At 55.5% G+C, this 14,838-nt stretch overlaps 1 protein-coding gene and 1 long non-coding RNA gene across 17 annotated transcripts in view; one reads left to right on the top strand and one right to left on the bottom strand.

Annotated features, from left to right (window-relative positions):
- Positions 1-14,838, bottom strand: part of LOC134481214 (uncharacterized) — a 77,289-nt gene that overhangs the window by 3,152 nt on the left and 59,299 nt on the right. For 2 of the 13 annotated variants that reach the window (XR_015634913.1, XR_015634909.1), the window contains exons 2-7: positions 10,657-10,751; positions 10,345-10,568; positions 7,818-7,912; positions 4,219-4,305; positions 3,489-3,697; positions 2,078-2,520 (exon numbers count right to left, since the gene is read on the bottom strand). This is a non-coding gene — a long non-coding RNA (uncharacterized LOC134481214). Of the gene's footprint in view, positions 1-2,069; positions 2,524-3,464; positions 3,698-4,218; positions 5,249-7,817; positions 7,913-10,334; positions 10,569-10,656; positions 10,752-14,838 lie in introns of those variants that run through there. The other 11 variants (XR_015634914.1, XR_015634915.1, XR_015634912.1 and 8 more) reach the window with 9 other exon arrangements.
- Ttc28 (tetratricopeptide repeat domain 28) overlaps positions 1-14,838 on the top strand; it is a 442,550-nt gene that overhangs the window by 412,575 nt on the left and 15,137 nt on the right. For all 4 annotated transcript variants that reach the window (XM_087579748.1, XM_087579747.1, XM_087579750.1 and 1 more), the window contains 2 exons: positions 5,246-5,386; positions 8,900-9,044. In XM_087579748.1, the coding sequence (XP_087435874.1) occupies positions 5,246-5,386; positions 8,900-9,044 (286 nt within the window). The remainder of the gene's footprint in view (positions 1-5,245; positions 5,387-8,899; positions 9,045-14,838) is intronic.

Genomic DNA, 14,838 nt, shown 5'->3' with positions numbered 1-14,838 from the left:
ATGGCCTTGGTCCAGACACCAGACTTCACACCAGTTTGGGGTGGTAGAGTCTGGGCAGCTGGGCCTTGAACGAGCCACTGTCTCCTCTGTGTCCTACCCGGCCCAACCCTCATCATTTCCTGCTCGTCTTAGAGGCCACTCAGGAATGGGCCTACCTTACCCCAGATGCTGGCACTTGGTGTGCTTGTGGATGGATTATTCAGATGGTCCTCCCTGCCCTCTGTGGTGTGACTCCTGCAGATCTCCACAGAAGCCCAGTCTCTATAGATTTCCCACAGAAAAAGCATCTCCCACACCGCCAGAATGGAGGCTGACCAGGGCCCACAGGGCCCCTGATGTGGAATAGGGAACAGGGCAGGTTGGAACAGAAGGCAAGATCTTCTTCTCTACTGCATCTAGGGGCCCAGGAGATTTTTCAGGACAAACAAACAAAAGTAGCCCTGGTCACACACTTCATCAGTCAGGGACGAGGCTGTCCTGGACGCCACTTCTCAGCCGGCTGTAGTGTCTGTCACAGGCCATGTCTGGCTCCCTCAGCTTCCTGAGCCTGAGCCTGTCTGCTTCTCCACTCAAGCCTGTCCACCAAGGTGGGAGAGAGAATGCACGGGACCACTCTTACCCGGCAGAGTGGCTTCCAGGACTCTGGCTTTTGTGGCCCTTTGGAGGTACCTTGCCGTCACTGACCCTGGAAGGAGCACCTCTGCTTCTCTGTTGAGGGCTCTTTCTCAGCCTTTGGCACCTGGAGACATTTCCTCTGGTCTTGTAAGGTGGTTGTGTGGGACAGAGACTGAGTAGAACCACACTGGGCCTCCAGGAAGTGCTCTGTCCTCCCTGATCCCAGCCACCACAGTGGGTGGGGCCCTCATTAGCCTCGCCTCACCTCTGATAAACAGAGGTTGGGTGGACTGGGAGACCTCTGTAAGGTTAGGGTTAGGGTTAGGATTAGCCCCCTGTTCCCAGAGGGATGAGGCAGTGAGCATTCATCAAAGTAGTCTCTTCTGTGCCTTTGCCCCTCCTCTCTGGCCACTAACTCCACTAACAGGGACTAGAAGTCCAGGACAATACCAAAACCTTTTTCTGCTTTTGCCTATAAGGGAAGAGGTCCAGTACCATGCGTTTCCATGTAGACATTCTGTTTTCTGTGTAGATGGCTCATGCATACATGCACGCACAGCATGTGTGCACGCACGCGCACACACACAGATACCTGTGCTTGCTCTGTGAGCGTGGGGCAGGGCCTCTGTGTCTTCCCTTGCCCACATCTGTCCCTGGTAAATGATTACCACAGGAAAGCACAGGAGATTAAGCGACTGCACTGTTTCTTATGGCTTTTGGCATTTTCACCAAGGGACGCATGCACTGCTAGAATAGATAAAACCTCCAGAAAGGACTCGTAGTGACACGCAGTAACAAGTGTCGTGTGCAGTGTGCCTTCTGCTGCAGACTGTCATATTCGCTCCCGTATGACTCAAACTAGTCTCTGAGTGGAGCAGCAGATGTGCATGTGCATCTGATTCCTGCACGGCCCTTGCAGGAACAACCAGAGTGGGAAGGAAACATGGCCCTTGGCACCTGCCAAGTGCTGTGCGCCACCGCCCATCCCCCTCCCCGTGACTCGCCTGGTTCACCTGCAGGGAGGAGGGTCTGCTGGCCTTAGGTCCCAGGGAAGTATCTGGAAGGGTGGGAGTCCACCCTGTCACCCAGGCTGCAGGTCTTCCCACTCCAGCATCATGCCCAGGGACTGCACCGGGCTCTGTCCACGTCACCCATCAACTCAGAGGATGCAAAAGGACACGTTTCATTGAGAATGCCATTGACAACATGCTCCCAGCAAAGACTTAAAAATGAGACACCAAGAAATGAGGCTTCCACTCAATTACAGCTTTGTGTTCCCTGCTGGCTGACTGTGGAGCTGACAGGAAGCAGGCCTCAGCCGTTTGATCACTGTATTTACTGAGAGCAGAAAAGCCAGGACAACACTGAGCCCCTCCTTCCTCCCGGCACTGGAGCACAGAACAGATCATTCCAGGCCACGGAGACAGGCTCACAGAGCTCCAGGCTTCACACGATTTTCTTTAAAAAGCACTTGGAAGACAATTTTTATTCTTTTATCCATGCAACATCAAGGTGCAAGTCAGAATGTGGGGAGAGAAAGGGAGGGAGAGGGGAGGGAGTAGAGAAAGGGGGGAGAGAGGGAGGGAGGGAATAGAGTGTGAACGAGAACACAGTCTCCTGTCAGGTGAACGTAATAATTTACTTTCAGACAACCAGGCTTCTGGTGTCATTTAGAGATAACACTAAAGCAACCAGGTCTCGGCCTTAACAGAGAGCAGCCATTTCGCAAGTGACTCAAACAGAAGCCTTTCCCAGGAGATTCGGGGAGGGGAAGTAAGTGCATTAGTGACTGGATTGCTGAGGAGGGCCAGGCCTTGAACAAGGAGGGCTTGAACCAGCAGATTTGACATCAGAGTCTGTGCCCACTGTGCCATGCACGGCTACAAGGTCTGCAGTGTGTGACATCTGCTGGGGAGAGAACAGCCTGGGTGGGACCCTGCATCTGTCTCTGTGCACACTCATGCACCTCTCTCCTGATGGTCTCTGGTCTCAAAGGTATCACAGCAGCTGGCTATGCTACTGCTAAGCTTGGTGCAGCAAGGGCACACAGGTCTCTGGGGACACTGCCCCTTCCCAGTAGTCCTCTCCAATGCTTAAACAGAAGAGAGGCTTTCAAGTAAGGTTAAGACCAAGACTCAGTGAGCTGCAGCTCAGCCTCGCAATGTAAGAGGAAAGCTGGGACCCCTGGGCTATGTGGGCAGGGCCACCCATCACTGCTCAGCCATTTTGTTTGGCAACTGCAGTTCACAGCTCCAGAGCTGGAGGATGTCAACCTTCTGTGCCCCCGTGTTTATACATAGTCCAGACCCAGCCTCAGAATTTGGATGCTAAAAGGAACATAGCTATGATCAGGTGTCTCCTGCACTGACCCTTCCCTCTCGCCAGCATGATGTTCTGCAGTGACACCCCATTCTGTGGGATGTCCCTACCAAAGTGAAGGCCAGACCCTTCCCATCTTAAACATCTGCTAAAATTAACTGTGAAAGAAAAGAGGAGCTAGACCTCTGCCCAGGGGAGCACCCCTGAAGCTTCTTACAGCTTCCGACACGTTCTGGAGGGAGAGCATCTCTAAAAATTTCTGGGGGTGTCAGAGGCACCGAATTTGCACAGCGGTAGCAGAGGGGCTCACTCAGTGGGAAGGAGAGCCTTGCTTTGTAGGAACCAACCTTCCGTGACCATGGGGCCTGAGACTAAGAGCCTGCCTCTCCACCATGAGCACAGGGCCTGCACACCAGTTTCTTGCTGCCATCTCGACTCAGGATTGGAAGTTGGTCTTTGGCAAGCAACTGCTCATAGCTAGCAAGGGATACACGGACATAAATGGGGCCATGCCTGTGCAGAGCTCCTACCTGGCTGACGGACAATGCACTTACAGGAATCAGGAGGCCGAGTTTCTGAGCCGAAATCCTTTCTGGAGCCTCTTGCCTTTCCCCTGTCCATCCCCGGAGCAGGATGAGCCCTGGCACAGCTCCACGGTGCTGATTCATGGCTCTCTTGGAGGTTGCAACTGTGAGCGTCTTGGAGCCGGCCCGGGCCAGCGTGTTTCATCTTCACCAGAGTAGCAGGCTGGGCTCTAGCAGGGCTGAAGCAAGTACAGACAGGACGGGTGGGCACTTTGGAGAGGCTGTCATGCAGCCTGCATTGTACCCTCCTTTCCCAGCCCTCACCAGGATGCCAGTTACACCATAGCCTTTGTCCTCTGTCCTCCATAGCTTGGTGATCTAAGCATGAACCTCTGCTAACCCCACAGGACAGACAGGGGAATGGAGCAAGATAGAGCCCTCTCCATCCCTTGGGGGGCCCAGGAGTAGAGAGGGCTAGGGTAAGAAATCAAGCTAGAATCCTTAGGTGTAGAGAGCCACAAAGGAGAAAGAGCAAGTGTGGTGGCCAAGGCCATCAGGGAAGGGCCAGAGCATGGTAGACAGACCAGAAAGCAGGCACCGCAGGGGGAAGGGAGGCTGGCCTTGGTGCCCTCCCTTCCACTGTTCCCTGGCCTCACCCATCCTGAAGCCCTCCCTACCGAGCTGCAGCTGGTCCTGCCTCTTCCATTATGGCTCTCAGAAGAGCGACCAGGACTAAGCCCAGGAGGTGCTGAGGGCTTACCACTGTACAGCACTTGTAGCCGATTCCTCCTGCATGCTTGCTGGCGTTCCCGTCTCACCCCCAAACCGTGGCTGTTTCTGCAGTGCACTGTGGAACATAGGACAGTGCGCTATTCCTGAGTAAAGGTTACCGCGATCAGCAGCACTGTCTCTGAGCCTCCCCAGGACAGAGGCTGCCTGGGTTCAGTCACGCCAGCCCAGCTAAGGATCTAGTACACATCTGGTTGCTTGACGGAAGGAAATGTTATACATAGGGTCTTAGCAGGTCGAAGCCGGCCTTGAACGCATGATTTTTTTTTTTCCTCCCTCAACCTCCCAAGAGCTGAGATTGCAGGCATGTACCACCGACCCTGTGCGGTTCTGGACTGGCTTGACGGCCAGTGGATGAGTATTGCTGGCGTTGTTTCTTACTCTCAGCTTGCTGGGGTCAGGGACACAAGACCACTCTGTCATTTCAACGAGGAGAACGTAAGACTCTGGAAAGTGTGGATCACGGAGATGCAAGCTCTGGAGAATATGTCACTCAGCCCTTACGTGTGAGCCCAGGAGGCCATAGGTGGGGACGGTGGGGTGGTGATGTGGGCGTCATCGTGGTCCTCTTTACCTCCCTGCACGGCATGCGGCGTGGACGTGAAGCAAAGCCTCTAGTCAGGGCTCTGCTGGACATTTCTGTTTACGTAGAATGTGCCCTGAGGTTTCCATTAAATTCTGATGAGTCCGTCTCCCCATCTTGGACTAGCACCAGTGTAGGTGATCAGCAAATGTTTCTAGAATGGACTACAATACTCCTGTGCTGGGGTCGCCCTGCCGTGACACAGCCTGGAAACAGTGCCTGCTCCTCCAGTGCTAAATGCTGGGCCCAGACCGTTCAGACATTGCTCCGTACATCTGTACGGTTTAGGGCGGTGCAGCTGCTACAGGCACAAGCGAGCCACAGTGTGGCAGGCAATGGGGGCCCTTGGCATCGGGAGGCCGACTCCACAGTGATGCCTTCTTGAGTCCGACGGGTCTCTGGTGGTTTCCCGCAGGGCCTGTGCCAGCAGTGAGACAGAAAGCGAGGCTGGAGACATCGTGGAGCAGCAGTTGGAGGAGATGAACAAGCAGCTTAACTCAGTCACCGACCCCACAGGCTTCCTGAGGATGGTGCGCCACAACAACCTCCTGCACAGGTACGGCACTTACGGCACTTACCGGCACTTACCGCTAAACGCAAGCGCTCCCTCCACGGGACGTGGAGCTGGGGCTCCTCAGGTAGCCCTAGAAGCCAGTCTGGTGCTCCACCTTGGTGCCAACAGTTCAAAGGGAGGCCAGGCAGGCTCTCCACCTTCCCCTTTTTGATAACACAGGCCTGCAACTCAGGAGGCTGAAAAGGGCCAAGAAGCCAGCCTGGTAGGAGTCAGCAGTGGCCCCAAATTGACCTTGTCCACATCCAGCCACCATGACCCCAGTTCCCTGCCACTTAGCGGATGGGTGGGTCACGGGTGAAACTGCTTCTCTCTCAGACTTAGGCTAGCCGTATTTTGTCAGAATTCATAGTTCCTGTCTTCAAAGGGATGCTGGCTGTCCCAGAACTGCAGAGGGACCAGACTGGGTGGGTAGCCTTGCTTGGCAGCCCTATGTGTGGGCACTGTGTACCTTGTCTGCAGCAGCCTGGTTTCCTGTCATTGTTATCAGGCTGGCAGCAGTGTTTGCCTTCCCAGGCCCCAGCAACTTAGAGAAAGAAGCCGAATGCTTGAGGGCCAGGCTGGTCTTTCCTCCCTCCTGCCCTTGGGGGTGTCCCTCTGCATTGTAAGGACACAGCCAGATGCAAGGAGGTGTGAGATCAGGCTGGGCATCTTCTCCACCCGTGTGGCAAGGAATATGATTTTGATTTGTGATCAAGTGCGGCAAGCCCAGAACCAGATTCAGGCCTTCACAGGGTTGTAGTTAACACCGAGTAGACACCTTCCCCAGTCCTAGCACTGCACAGACTCCCCCGTCCCCTCAGCATGGCAACTAAGGACCTACTTTGCAAATACCAGCTGCCTTCCTGGTATGCCAACAGCATCTCGTAGCTGGTGGACTCTTGTCAGGCAAGAGCGAGGCTGAGTGTGGAAACAAGAGGGTCTCTTCACTACTTAATTCACTTTCTTGCCTACAATAAACTAATCCCTCAAAAGTGTATAGAAGGTTGGGAGGTGAGATCAGACTGAAGTGGTAGCCCCTGGAGTGCCATGACCCTGGTATGGCGATACCCAGCTGCAGTAGATGACAGCGAGTACTGGAAGCCTAGCTCTGGTCTCCACAGCCCATGCCTAGTAACTCCAGTCCCAGCCGGATATGCTAGTGCAGTAGGTCTCGACCTCTTCGGAGGTCAAATGACCCTCTCACAGGGGTCACCAAAGATCATCAGAAAACACAAGATTTTTACATCAAGATCCATAGCATTAGCAAAATTGCAGTTATGAGGTAACAACGAAAAAAATTTATGGTTGGGAGTCACAACATGAGGGACTGTGTTGAAGGGTTGTGGCATAAGGAAGGCTGACAGCCAGCGTGCAGGGGACCTGCAGGCCCTTCCGGTCCCCACTCTGGCTGCCCCCACCCCATGCCTCAGCACTCATTCACAGGGAGCAGCGATGTGGTGTAATCCTGGAAGCTGGCCTCTCCAGGTGGCTGGTGCTCCGTGAGACATCTTGGGCCTCTCAACAGAGTGGTGGCAAGATCGAGTTCATCCCTCACCTGCACCCTGAGGCAAGAGGGTGGTCTCCAGACCTCTACTCAACCACCTTACCCCGTTCCAGGATGCTAAGTCAGAAGGTCTCAGCGTCACCCACTGTCCGTCCCCTCTGTAGGGCCCAGAGATCTTCGCCTGGCACTGGAACACAGCCAAGCATGGCGCACGTGCGCTCGCGCTCGCTCTCTCTCTCTCTCTCTCTCTCTCTCTCTCTCTCTCTCCCCCTCCCTCCCTCCCTCCCTCCCTCCCCCCCCTTCCTAGGCTACCCTAGCTGAGCACTCTCTTCCTCGCAGATTCCCTGGTGCTTTGGGTAGTGAGGTCACTGCCTGCTCCCTTGCATTTGTCCCTGTGGGTCCGTGTGCTCGCTCCCCCATCCTCTGGGCTACACACCTCTAGAGTCCGAATCTGGTCCAGGATTTCTTTCTCCACCCCCAAGATGCTGGTTACCTTGCATCACACACTTCTATGTGTCTGACTCTGACTCACTTAACTGACCGGTGGGGTAAGGGACATAAGGGTTCTTTGGTCAAGCACCACCCCAGCAAAGAGAAGGCATCCATGATGCTCACTTAGCCCCAGTGGAGCAGGGAATGGATGGCAAGGCAGTGATCTACCGCCACCTGCTGGATCTCCGTGGTAGTGCAAGTCCAGAGCCGTGGCATACAAAGCTTGACCCCAGCCCTGCCTGTGAAATTCTGTGCGTCACAGGCCCAGGGCAGTTGCAGAGATGAAAGAAGGGACTGGGCCCCTGAGGGCTTCCTCGGGGAGCCAGCCTGCTCCCAGGCTGATGGGAAGCGGGAACTGAGCCAAGCTCTCTTGTGCAGCCAGAAGTGAGCTGCGCACTGCTGAAAGCATCTCTTCAGAGAACAGTTTGCACATCTCACCTTCAGGGGAGAGCTGTCCTTGGATGTGGAGTGTCTCTCCAGGGTCTTCTGCACATCACTGGCTCTGACAGCAAAGCTGTAGCACACCCTGGCACCTGTAATTATATTTCCCGAGTAGAGGGGAGCAGCTGCTGAGGCCCCTGCACCCCAGGAGCTGGAACAATGCTTCCGTGCCCCCTGGAAATAGGTGGGGCTGGGAAGACCTGGGTGAGAAAGGCACACGGGGGTGGGGGGGGATTGGGGGGGGTCTTGGAACCCCAGCTGTCACAAACGAGCAGGCAGAGCACTTGCCACAGCCGGCTGCTCCATCCAGCACCTAGCACAGTCCCTGCCAGTATAGGTCCTGTGGCATACAGTGGAATTCACTGCTAACACTGGGCAGTCTCACAGAGAGCGCTACCAGCTGGCCATGTTGAGGCCTCAAATCAGGCTGCCAGGCAGACAGGCAGAGTCTGCCATCTCCTCCCTATTTACCTGCAACCTTAGTGCTCATCCAGGGCCCGGAGGCCATGACTGTGCCTAGCAGCCAGCTAGTGCTTAGACACATTTTCTGCATTCGTCAGCATGTGTCCTTGTCACCCTTTGAGTGTGTGACTCAGGGGTCCTGGGGATGAAGATGCCTCTGTGTTAGTGAAACTGCCCCAAATAGCTGCAGAGTGTTTCCTCTACAAGCACTTTCCAATCTCTCAAGGGACCCCTGTGAAATGGAGGGGCCACCGCCAGGGTCTGGCTGGGTTTGGCCTGCCGATCACTGTCTTAGAAGGCGAGTTCACTGCTACTGGATGTCATCTTCCTTGTCAGCCTGGCATCTGCACTGGCCCTTCCTAATCCTTGTCCTTGACAGAGCACAATTGCTCCGTGCAGGACCAGCACTTCACAATGTCCGATTATGTAGCTGACACCGCAGATTCATGCGTGCTGTTATGTACAGAACTCACATGTTGTATGACAGCCCCCACCCCCACACCCCTGCAAGGGACAAGCATGAGCTGCAGTTGGCAGTCATGCTGTGAGGCCCTGCAGGCAACCAGAACGATGGCTGATGGGTGAGCCTGATTCCGACCCTGGTCCTGTCTCCACAGGAGCTGCCAGAGCATGACAAGCTTGTTCAGTGGTACGGTATCACCCAGCAAGGACGGGACCTCCTCCCTGCCCAGGAGGCAGAACTCACTGGCCAAGCCCCCACTCCGTGCCCTGTACGATCTGCTCATCGCGCCCATGGAAGGGGTAAGTGGTTCCTGGGACGGGAGGTTCCTTGATATCAGAATACACCGTTTTCTGGCCAGTGCCCGCACACACCCACCTAGAGCACTCTGTGGACACGCATTCTCCACTGGCTGCTGGTAGTCACGTTGGTGGGTCTGAGCGTGTGCTTCACTCTGCTCTACACACATTCAGGCCATGAGGCTCAGGGAAGCCCCCTGTTGGTGCTAGGAGTGAATGACAGCCACACCTACCTAATCCTAGATGTTTATCCCGATGACCCAGGCCATCCCCCTTGCTCTTTGCCTGGGTCTCAAACACAGAACCAGTGTCCAGTGCTGTAGACACCGACTACAGCCCACCCTGCTCTCTGGCTGCCACGTCCCTGCTTAATTTAATGCGGGGACCTTGGTGGATCTGAACGTTCAGGGGCCTGTTTCAGGCAGGACCGTCGCAGGCAGTTATTCTGTCTATAGAGGCGGGAGCATCCCTCAGCAACTCACAGTTCTCGTATGATTTCCCCATCCCCTGAATGGGTACCTCAGCTGGCCTTACAGTTGTGGGTGACTGTTCTGCCTGCTGGCACCCTTTCCTGACAAGTAACCCTGGCCACCCTTCCTGATGCCTTTCCTCTGTAGGACATGAGGACCATCTGGAGGACATGTCTGGTTAGCACAGGGATAAAGGTCAGGGTGCAGAACACATCGGGGCTGCAGGCAGGGGGAACTGCGGTGTCCAGCCTCCTGCCCCCACCACTCCTCTGCATTCCTGTCTGTGCTCCCCACTCCCCATCCTTCACTTGCTTGAGCCCTCTCCATCCTTTGCTCCTAGCCAATTGTATTTCTGCTCTACCAATGCTGAGGAAGACTACTGCGACTACCGCAACTATGGTCTCTGCTTGCCCGGCTCCACCCCTGCCCAGCTCAGCAAGGCCTCCATCCCGAAACCCTGTCCTCTGGTCTCTGCCATCCACACAGCAACACGGTGTCTCAGGACTTGGCTCTTGGCTATTTCTCACTCCCCAGTCAGGGCCAGGACCACCCCTCGGCTTCATGCCCCTCAGCAGCTGGCATGAGGCCTAGAGCATTTGGGCACCTGATAGAGCTGCTCTCAGAAGCACATTTGCATGGGGTCTGACACAGCACAGAAAGCAGAGGGCCCTAGGGAGAAACAGGGTGATGGCTTTTGTGGCCACCTGTGGTAAACTGGGGGCTTTCCAAGAACTAGAAGCCAGACAGTCGTCCGTCCCCCCCCCCCCCCCCGGGATTATAGCCACACAGGCCAAGTTTTCTGTGTACAAGGCTGGGGCAGTACCTGGCAGTACCTGGTGGAGGCGCTGTTCACCCTAGGAGACCAACACTTGGTGAGTCCAAGCTGAGCTGGGAGTCAGCAGAGGAAGCTGAGGCCAGGAGGCTCCTAGGGGCTGGGCTCACCAAGTGCCTAGAGTCAGTGGGGTGTGCTTCAGACAGTCCCTCTCCCACAGTCTCTCTTCTGTGGTCACACCCCCAGACTAAGTGCGTTAAGCCACGTCCACACACCCTCTTGTTCCTGCAGAGGTGCAAGGGAGGGTGGTCTCAGCTTTAAAGGGGTAAAACAGCCATCAGAAAACACCTTCACATGACCATCAGGTACCCACCAGGACTGTGTCCACTGCAGGCCAGAGACCGATGCCTTTGTTCACAGGCTGTGGGCTCACTCCACGATTCAAAGCGTTTCTTGGACCCCTGGAATCTAAAAAAGATTCCTTTGTCAGAGGTTTAAACACAATCCATGAGCTCAGCAGCTTCAAAAGGGGGGAGGGGAGGGGAGATCTGGCCAAAGTTGTGCAAGGCCTTGGAATAAACTGTGAGAACGGAGTGACCCCTGCTCACCCCTTGGCTGAGGCCTATCCTGCAGTCCCAGCACGAGCCAGGAGCTCTCAGGCACCCTATGCAACATGGCAAGACTCTGCTCAGGGTTTATTTTTAAAGGTCAGGGATCCACTGAGTTTCAAGGAAAGCACGTCTGAGATTCCTCTTCCTGTCCAGCTGAAGCTGCATATTTAGCATGCGTATGTAGACATGCCAGGTACACACTGCCCTGAATCTGGCGACAGCCCAGCAGCTGTCATAACCCATCAATTCCAGGAGCTCCCGGCCTCTCATGGCTGTCCTATGGGAAGCCTTCTGTAAACGTGCCACTCCTCTCCAGAGACCACCAGAGGGCGCGTGATGCCGCCAGCCTTATGGGGAGTCCCACTGTCAGCTTCCAGAAACAGCCAGTTCCCTCCCTCCACGTTTTCACAGAAACCTGAGATCAGGACTGGAGCCCGGAGACGAATCATGGATGCTTCGAGCCTAACCACTGGTCCCATCATATGGAGCATGTGATTGATTATCTGAACAAGTGCCTTCATTTAGCTGTGGTCTTGTTGTTAGGGAACAGGCCGGCAGTACGGAAAGTGGGACAGCGTATTCTACTGTAGGGGGTGGAACACCGCCTCTGGCTGAATATTTTGCCCAGGAACTGTACTGTCCTGTGCTGTCAGGATGGGTGACAGTGTCACTGTCTTCCGGGGGCCATCGGCAAGTGCTAAGTCAGACCCAGCCTAATGTCACCAAGGAACAGTATGGAATGTTTGAGTGAAAGGCTGGCAGGAGGTGGGGTGAGGTGGTCCCAACCGGTTTAATTAAAGGTGTTAAGAACAGCAGTGGCCCTGAGACAAGGTCTGTCCTTCGGTTGTGAGAGGACAAAGGAGCCATCTCATCTCTGAAGCCCATGTGGCCAGACAACCTGTGACCAGGGGTGTGTTCAGGGCTGACTTGGATGTGGCCCTGTACATTACCAGCAACATGTATGATGTTCCTCCACCCACATGCAGATCTTCCACACTGCAGGCAAGCGTCACCCAGTGCAAGGCACCGTGCCCTCGAGGCAGGCTTGCAGCAGGGCCTTCTCCAGGGGGGGCAGTCACTCACTCTGCAGAGGCTCTGGGCTCACAGCCTCACCTTTGTATCCCCCTTTGCTTCCACTCTGCTTGAAGTAAAATTTGAAGCTGGTGTTCCAAGAGGCCATTTACATGATTTAGATACACAGCTGTCTGCAAAGGCCAGAGGGGAAATGACGTGTGGCTGGAGGCCAGCTGTGGCACCAACCACTGGCCGTTCCAGCATGGCCCAGTCACTGTGGATAGCCACACCCTCACACTTGACAGCCTGTGCTGTGGCCCGTGCTACAGCAGCTCCCTTTGCTCCCTGGGCTGTGAGGAAGGGACGCTGGCATTGTCCTGTGCAGGTGGTGGGAGCTCTGCCCATGCCGTGCAGAGGACAAAGGAGCCTCCCACCCCATCTTGCTGTTTCTCCTTAGCCTCCGTCTCCACTCCAGAAATGCCCGCCATCAGTAGTCAGGAGGTAAAGTCGCACCCTAGGCTACCTGGAAGGCACTAGCTAGGAATAAGAGGAACCATCAGTATGAGGGAGCCCTGTAGACACTCCAGAACTGTGGGTGCATGTCCAAGACAAACCTAGAAAGATTGTGGCTGGCCCATACAGAATGATGTTTGCTGCTAGGCCACCCTGGAGGGCAGGCAGGCCACCAGAGACCAACAAGGAGAAGGTTGAGGGGAAGGTGGCTAAGAGTGGCCTGGCCCATAGCTGAGATGCCACCATCCATCTTCCCACCGTCCACCTTCCCACCGCCTGACTGTCTCGTAGGATGGCCTCCTCCCTCAGAGGACACAGCCAATCCTTGAGTGGACGCTGAGGCACCTCCTTGGTTACGGGGCCACTTCAAGGGCTACCTCCACCCACGTGCAACAGGACAGCCCTTCCTTCCCTCTGCAAAGGCTGCCCCCATCCTTCCTGGGCCACAGTGCAGGTCTTGCAGGCGGTGCCTTCCTCTCCCACACTACTCAGTCCTCAGCAAGGCTTAGACCCACAGAAGGCTGCACCATGGAGCAGACAGACACCAGGACTCTCTTCCCTACTTCCACCCCATCTTGTTCTGAAAATATCAGGAGTCAGAAAAACCTGTCTCTGGTGGGCTTGTCTGGGCTCTGAGTCATTCTCTTATAGAGAAGAGTACAGGAGCCAGAGCCCTTTCCCAGCCAGATCCGCACAGGTCCTGTGTGTCTGCCCTGTGTGCGGTGTGTGAAGCACCACCACCTCTCCTCTTCCCTTCCACCCACCCCTCAGCTCCCCACACCTCCCTTAGGAGCTGGCACTAGCTGGTCCCCCAACCCACCCCACCCTCCTCCTTTCACACAACCAGAGAGAGAGGTCTTATATGCTCAGGTCTGTGCCAGGCTTGGTGCTGTCCAATGAGGCAACATCCGAGGAGCCCAGACAGCAAGATCAGGCTGTGCGGCTCAAGGGTGTCCCCATCCTGTGGCTCTCCTGGGAGCACTGGCTGCCATGCATTGGCACGTCTTTCCCCTATTCTTCGAGTGTGTCTCCAGGTGGGACTGACGCATGGCAGGCTGTTCCCTAACCTCACCAGAGCGTCCTTGCTCACACTGCACAATGGGCCACTTATTCCCAGGTCAGGGCACCCTGCTGTCTGGCTCTGCTCTCATGTATCCGCACACTCTCATCTTAATGGACCCAACTTCCTGAGCCAGGTCTTCCTGGCCCTTTCCAGCCTCCAGTGCAGGACCCAGCTTGGCACCCATGCTGGTAACTGCCACCTTCTGAGACTGGCATCCTATGTCTGTAACGGCGTTGGGCTAACACGGCCGAGTCTTACTCAGTAACAGCTTCTTAAACACACTGCTTTTCTGCGCGCGCGCACGCACACACACACACACACACACACACACACACACTGTACACTCATGAGCAGGCCCTCTCACACACTTACACTGCGTTGCTGCAAACTCCTGGGCAGGCCTGTATCCTGCATTACCTGGTCTCTCATGGTGTACGGTGGACACAGGATGGGCACTGCCCAGCAGTGCATCAGAAAGCCGAGGCCTCTGGGGAGGGACTCACAATAGCACAGCCATGTTAGTGGACACTGTCCTCCAGGACACATGCCACTTTCTGTGCTTGTGGCCCAGGTCCTGTGGCATGTGTGGAGTTAGCAGAGCCCCTGTGACCGTGCACCAAGGTGCACTTTCTCTGTAGAGCCTCCAGATGACCTACCTGATGACCTCATGGTGACCTCTCTGAGCTCATGGCCCTGCCAGTCCTGCCACTGAGGTCTAGCTCAGGCCTCGGTGTGCATGAGACCTAGGTGCCTACATTCCTACTGACCCTCTGTGAGCACACACACCCTTCGGGCAGCTCAGGGAAGCCGTTCCTACTCCCTGTGCCCCACAATAGCTCATTTAGCTCTTCTTGGGAATGGCTTGTAAAGCAAACAAGCAGCCCAGTGATTTCAATTCTCCACTCCCCTCCAGTGTTAGCCAGATTATAAAAGGAAGCAAGGCCTGAGGGCTGGGAAGCCTGAGCTTCCCACTAGGCACATGTCACTTTGGGTTAGCCAGCATTCCTGCCACCCTCGGCCAGGTGCCCCCAGGAGCAGGCAACTGGGTCCAATGAGCACATTCGCTTCCTGAGGGCACAGCCTGTCAACCTCACCGTGTCGGCAGGAAACGTGCTGGACCATGAGGCAGGCGTTTGTAGACGACCCTCTGCCTGCAGTCCCAGGGCTGCAGCGGCTTCCACTCCATCTCTGCTGACCAGTGGCCACACTCCTCACTCACAGACTCCCTCTCTCCTCTTCCCCACTTCCTCCCATGCTTCTTCTCAAGTACAGAGTCCTGGTCTTTAGTGTAGGCTCACCACCCTAAATTCATGACGACACCCCCTGCCCCCTCTCCCCAGAGTATTGGGATTAT

Source organism: Rattus norvegicus, chromosome 12, assembly GCF_021556685.1.
Source record: "Rattus norvegicus strain SHRSP/BbbUtx chromosome 12, alternate assembly SHRSP_T2T, whole genome shotgun sequence".
NCBI lineage: Eukaryota > Metazoa > Chordata > Mammalia > Rodentia > Muridae > Rattus > Rattus norvegicus.
Note: the sequence above shows the minus strand (reverse complement) of the source record. Positions and strands in the feature narration are given on the sequence as shown.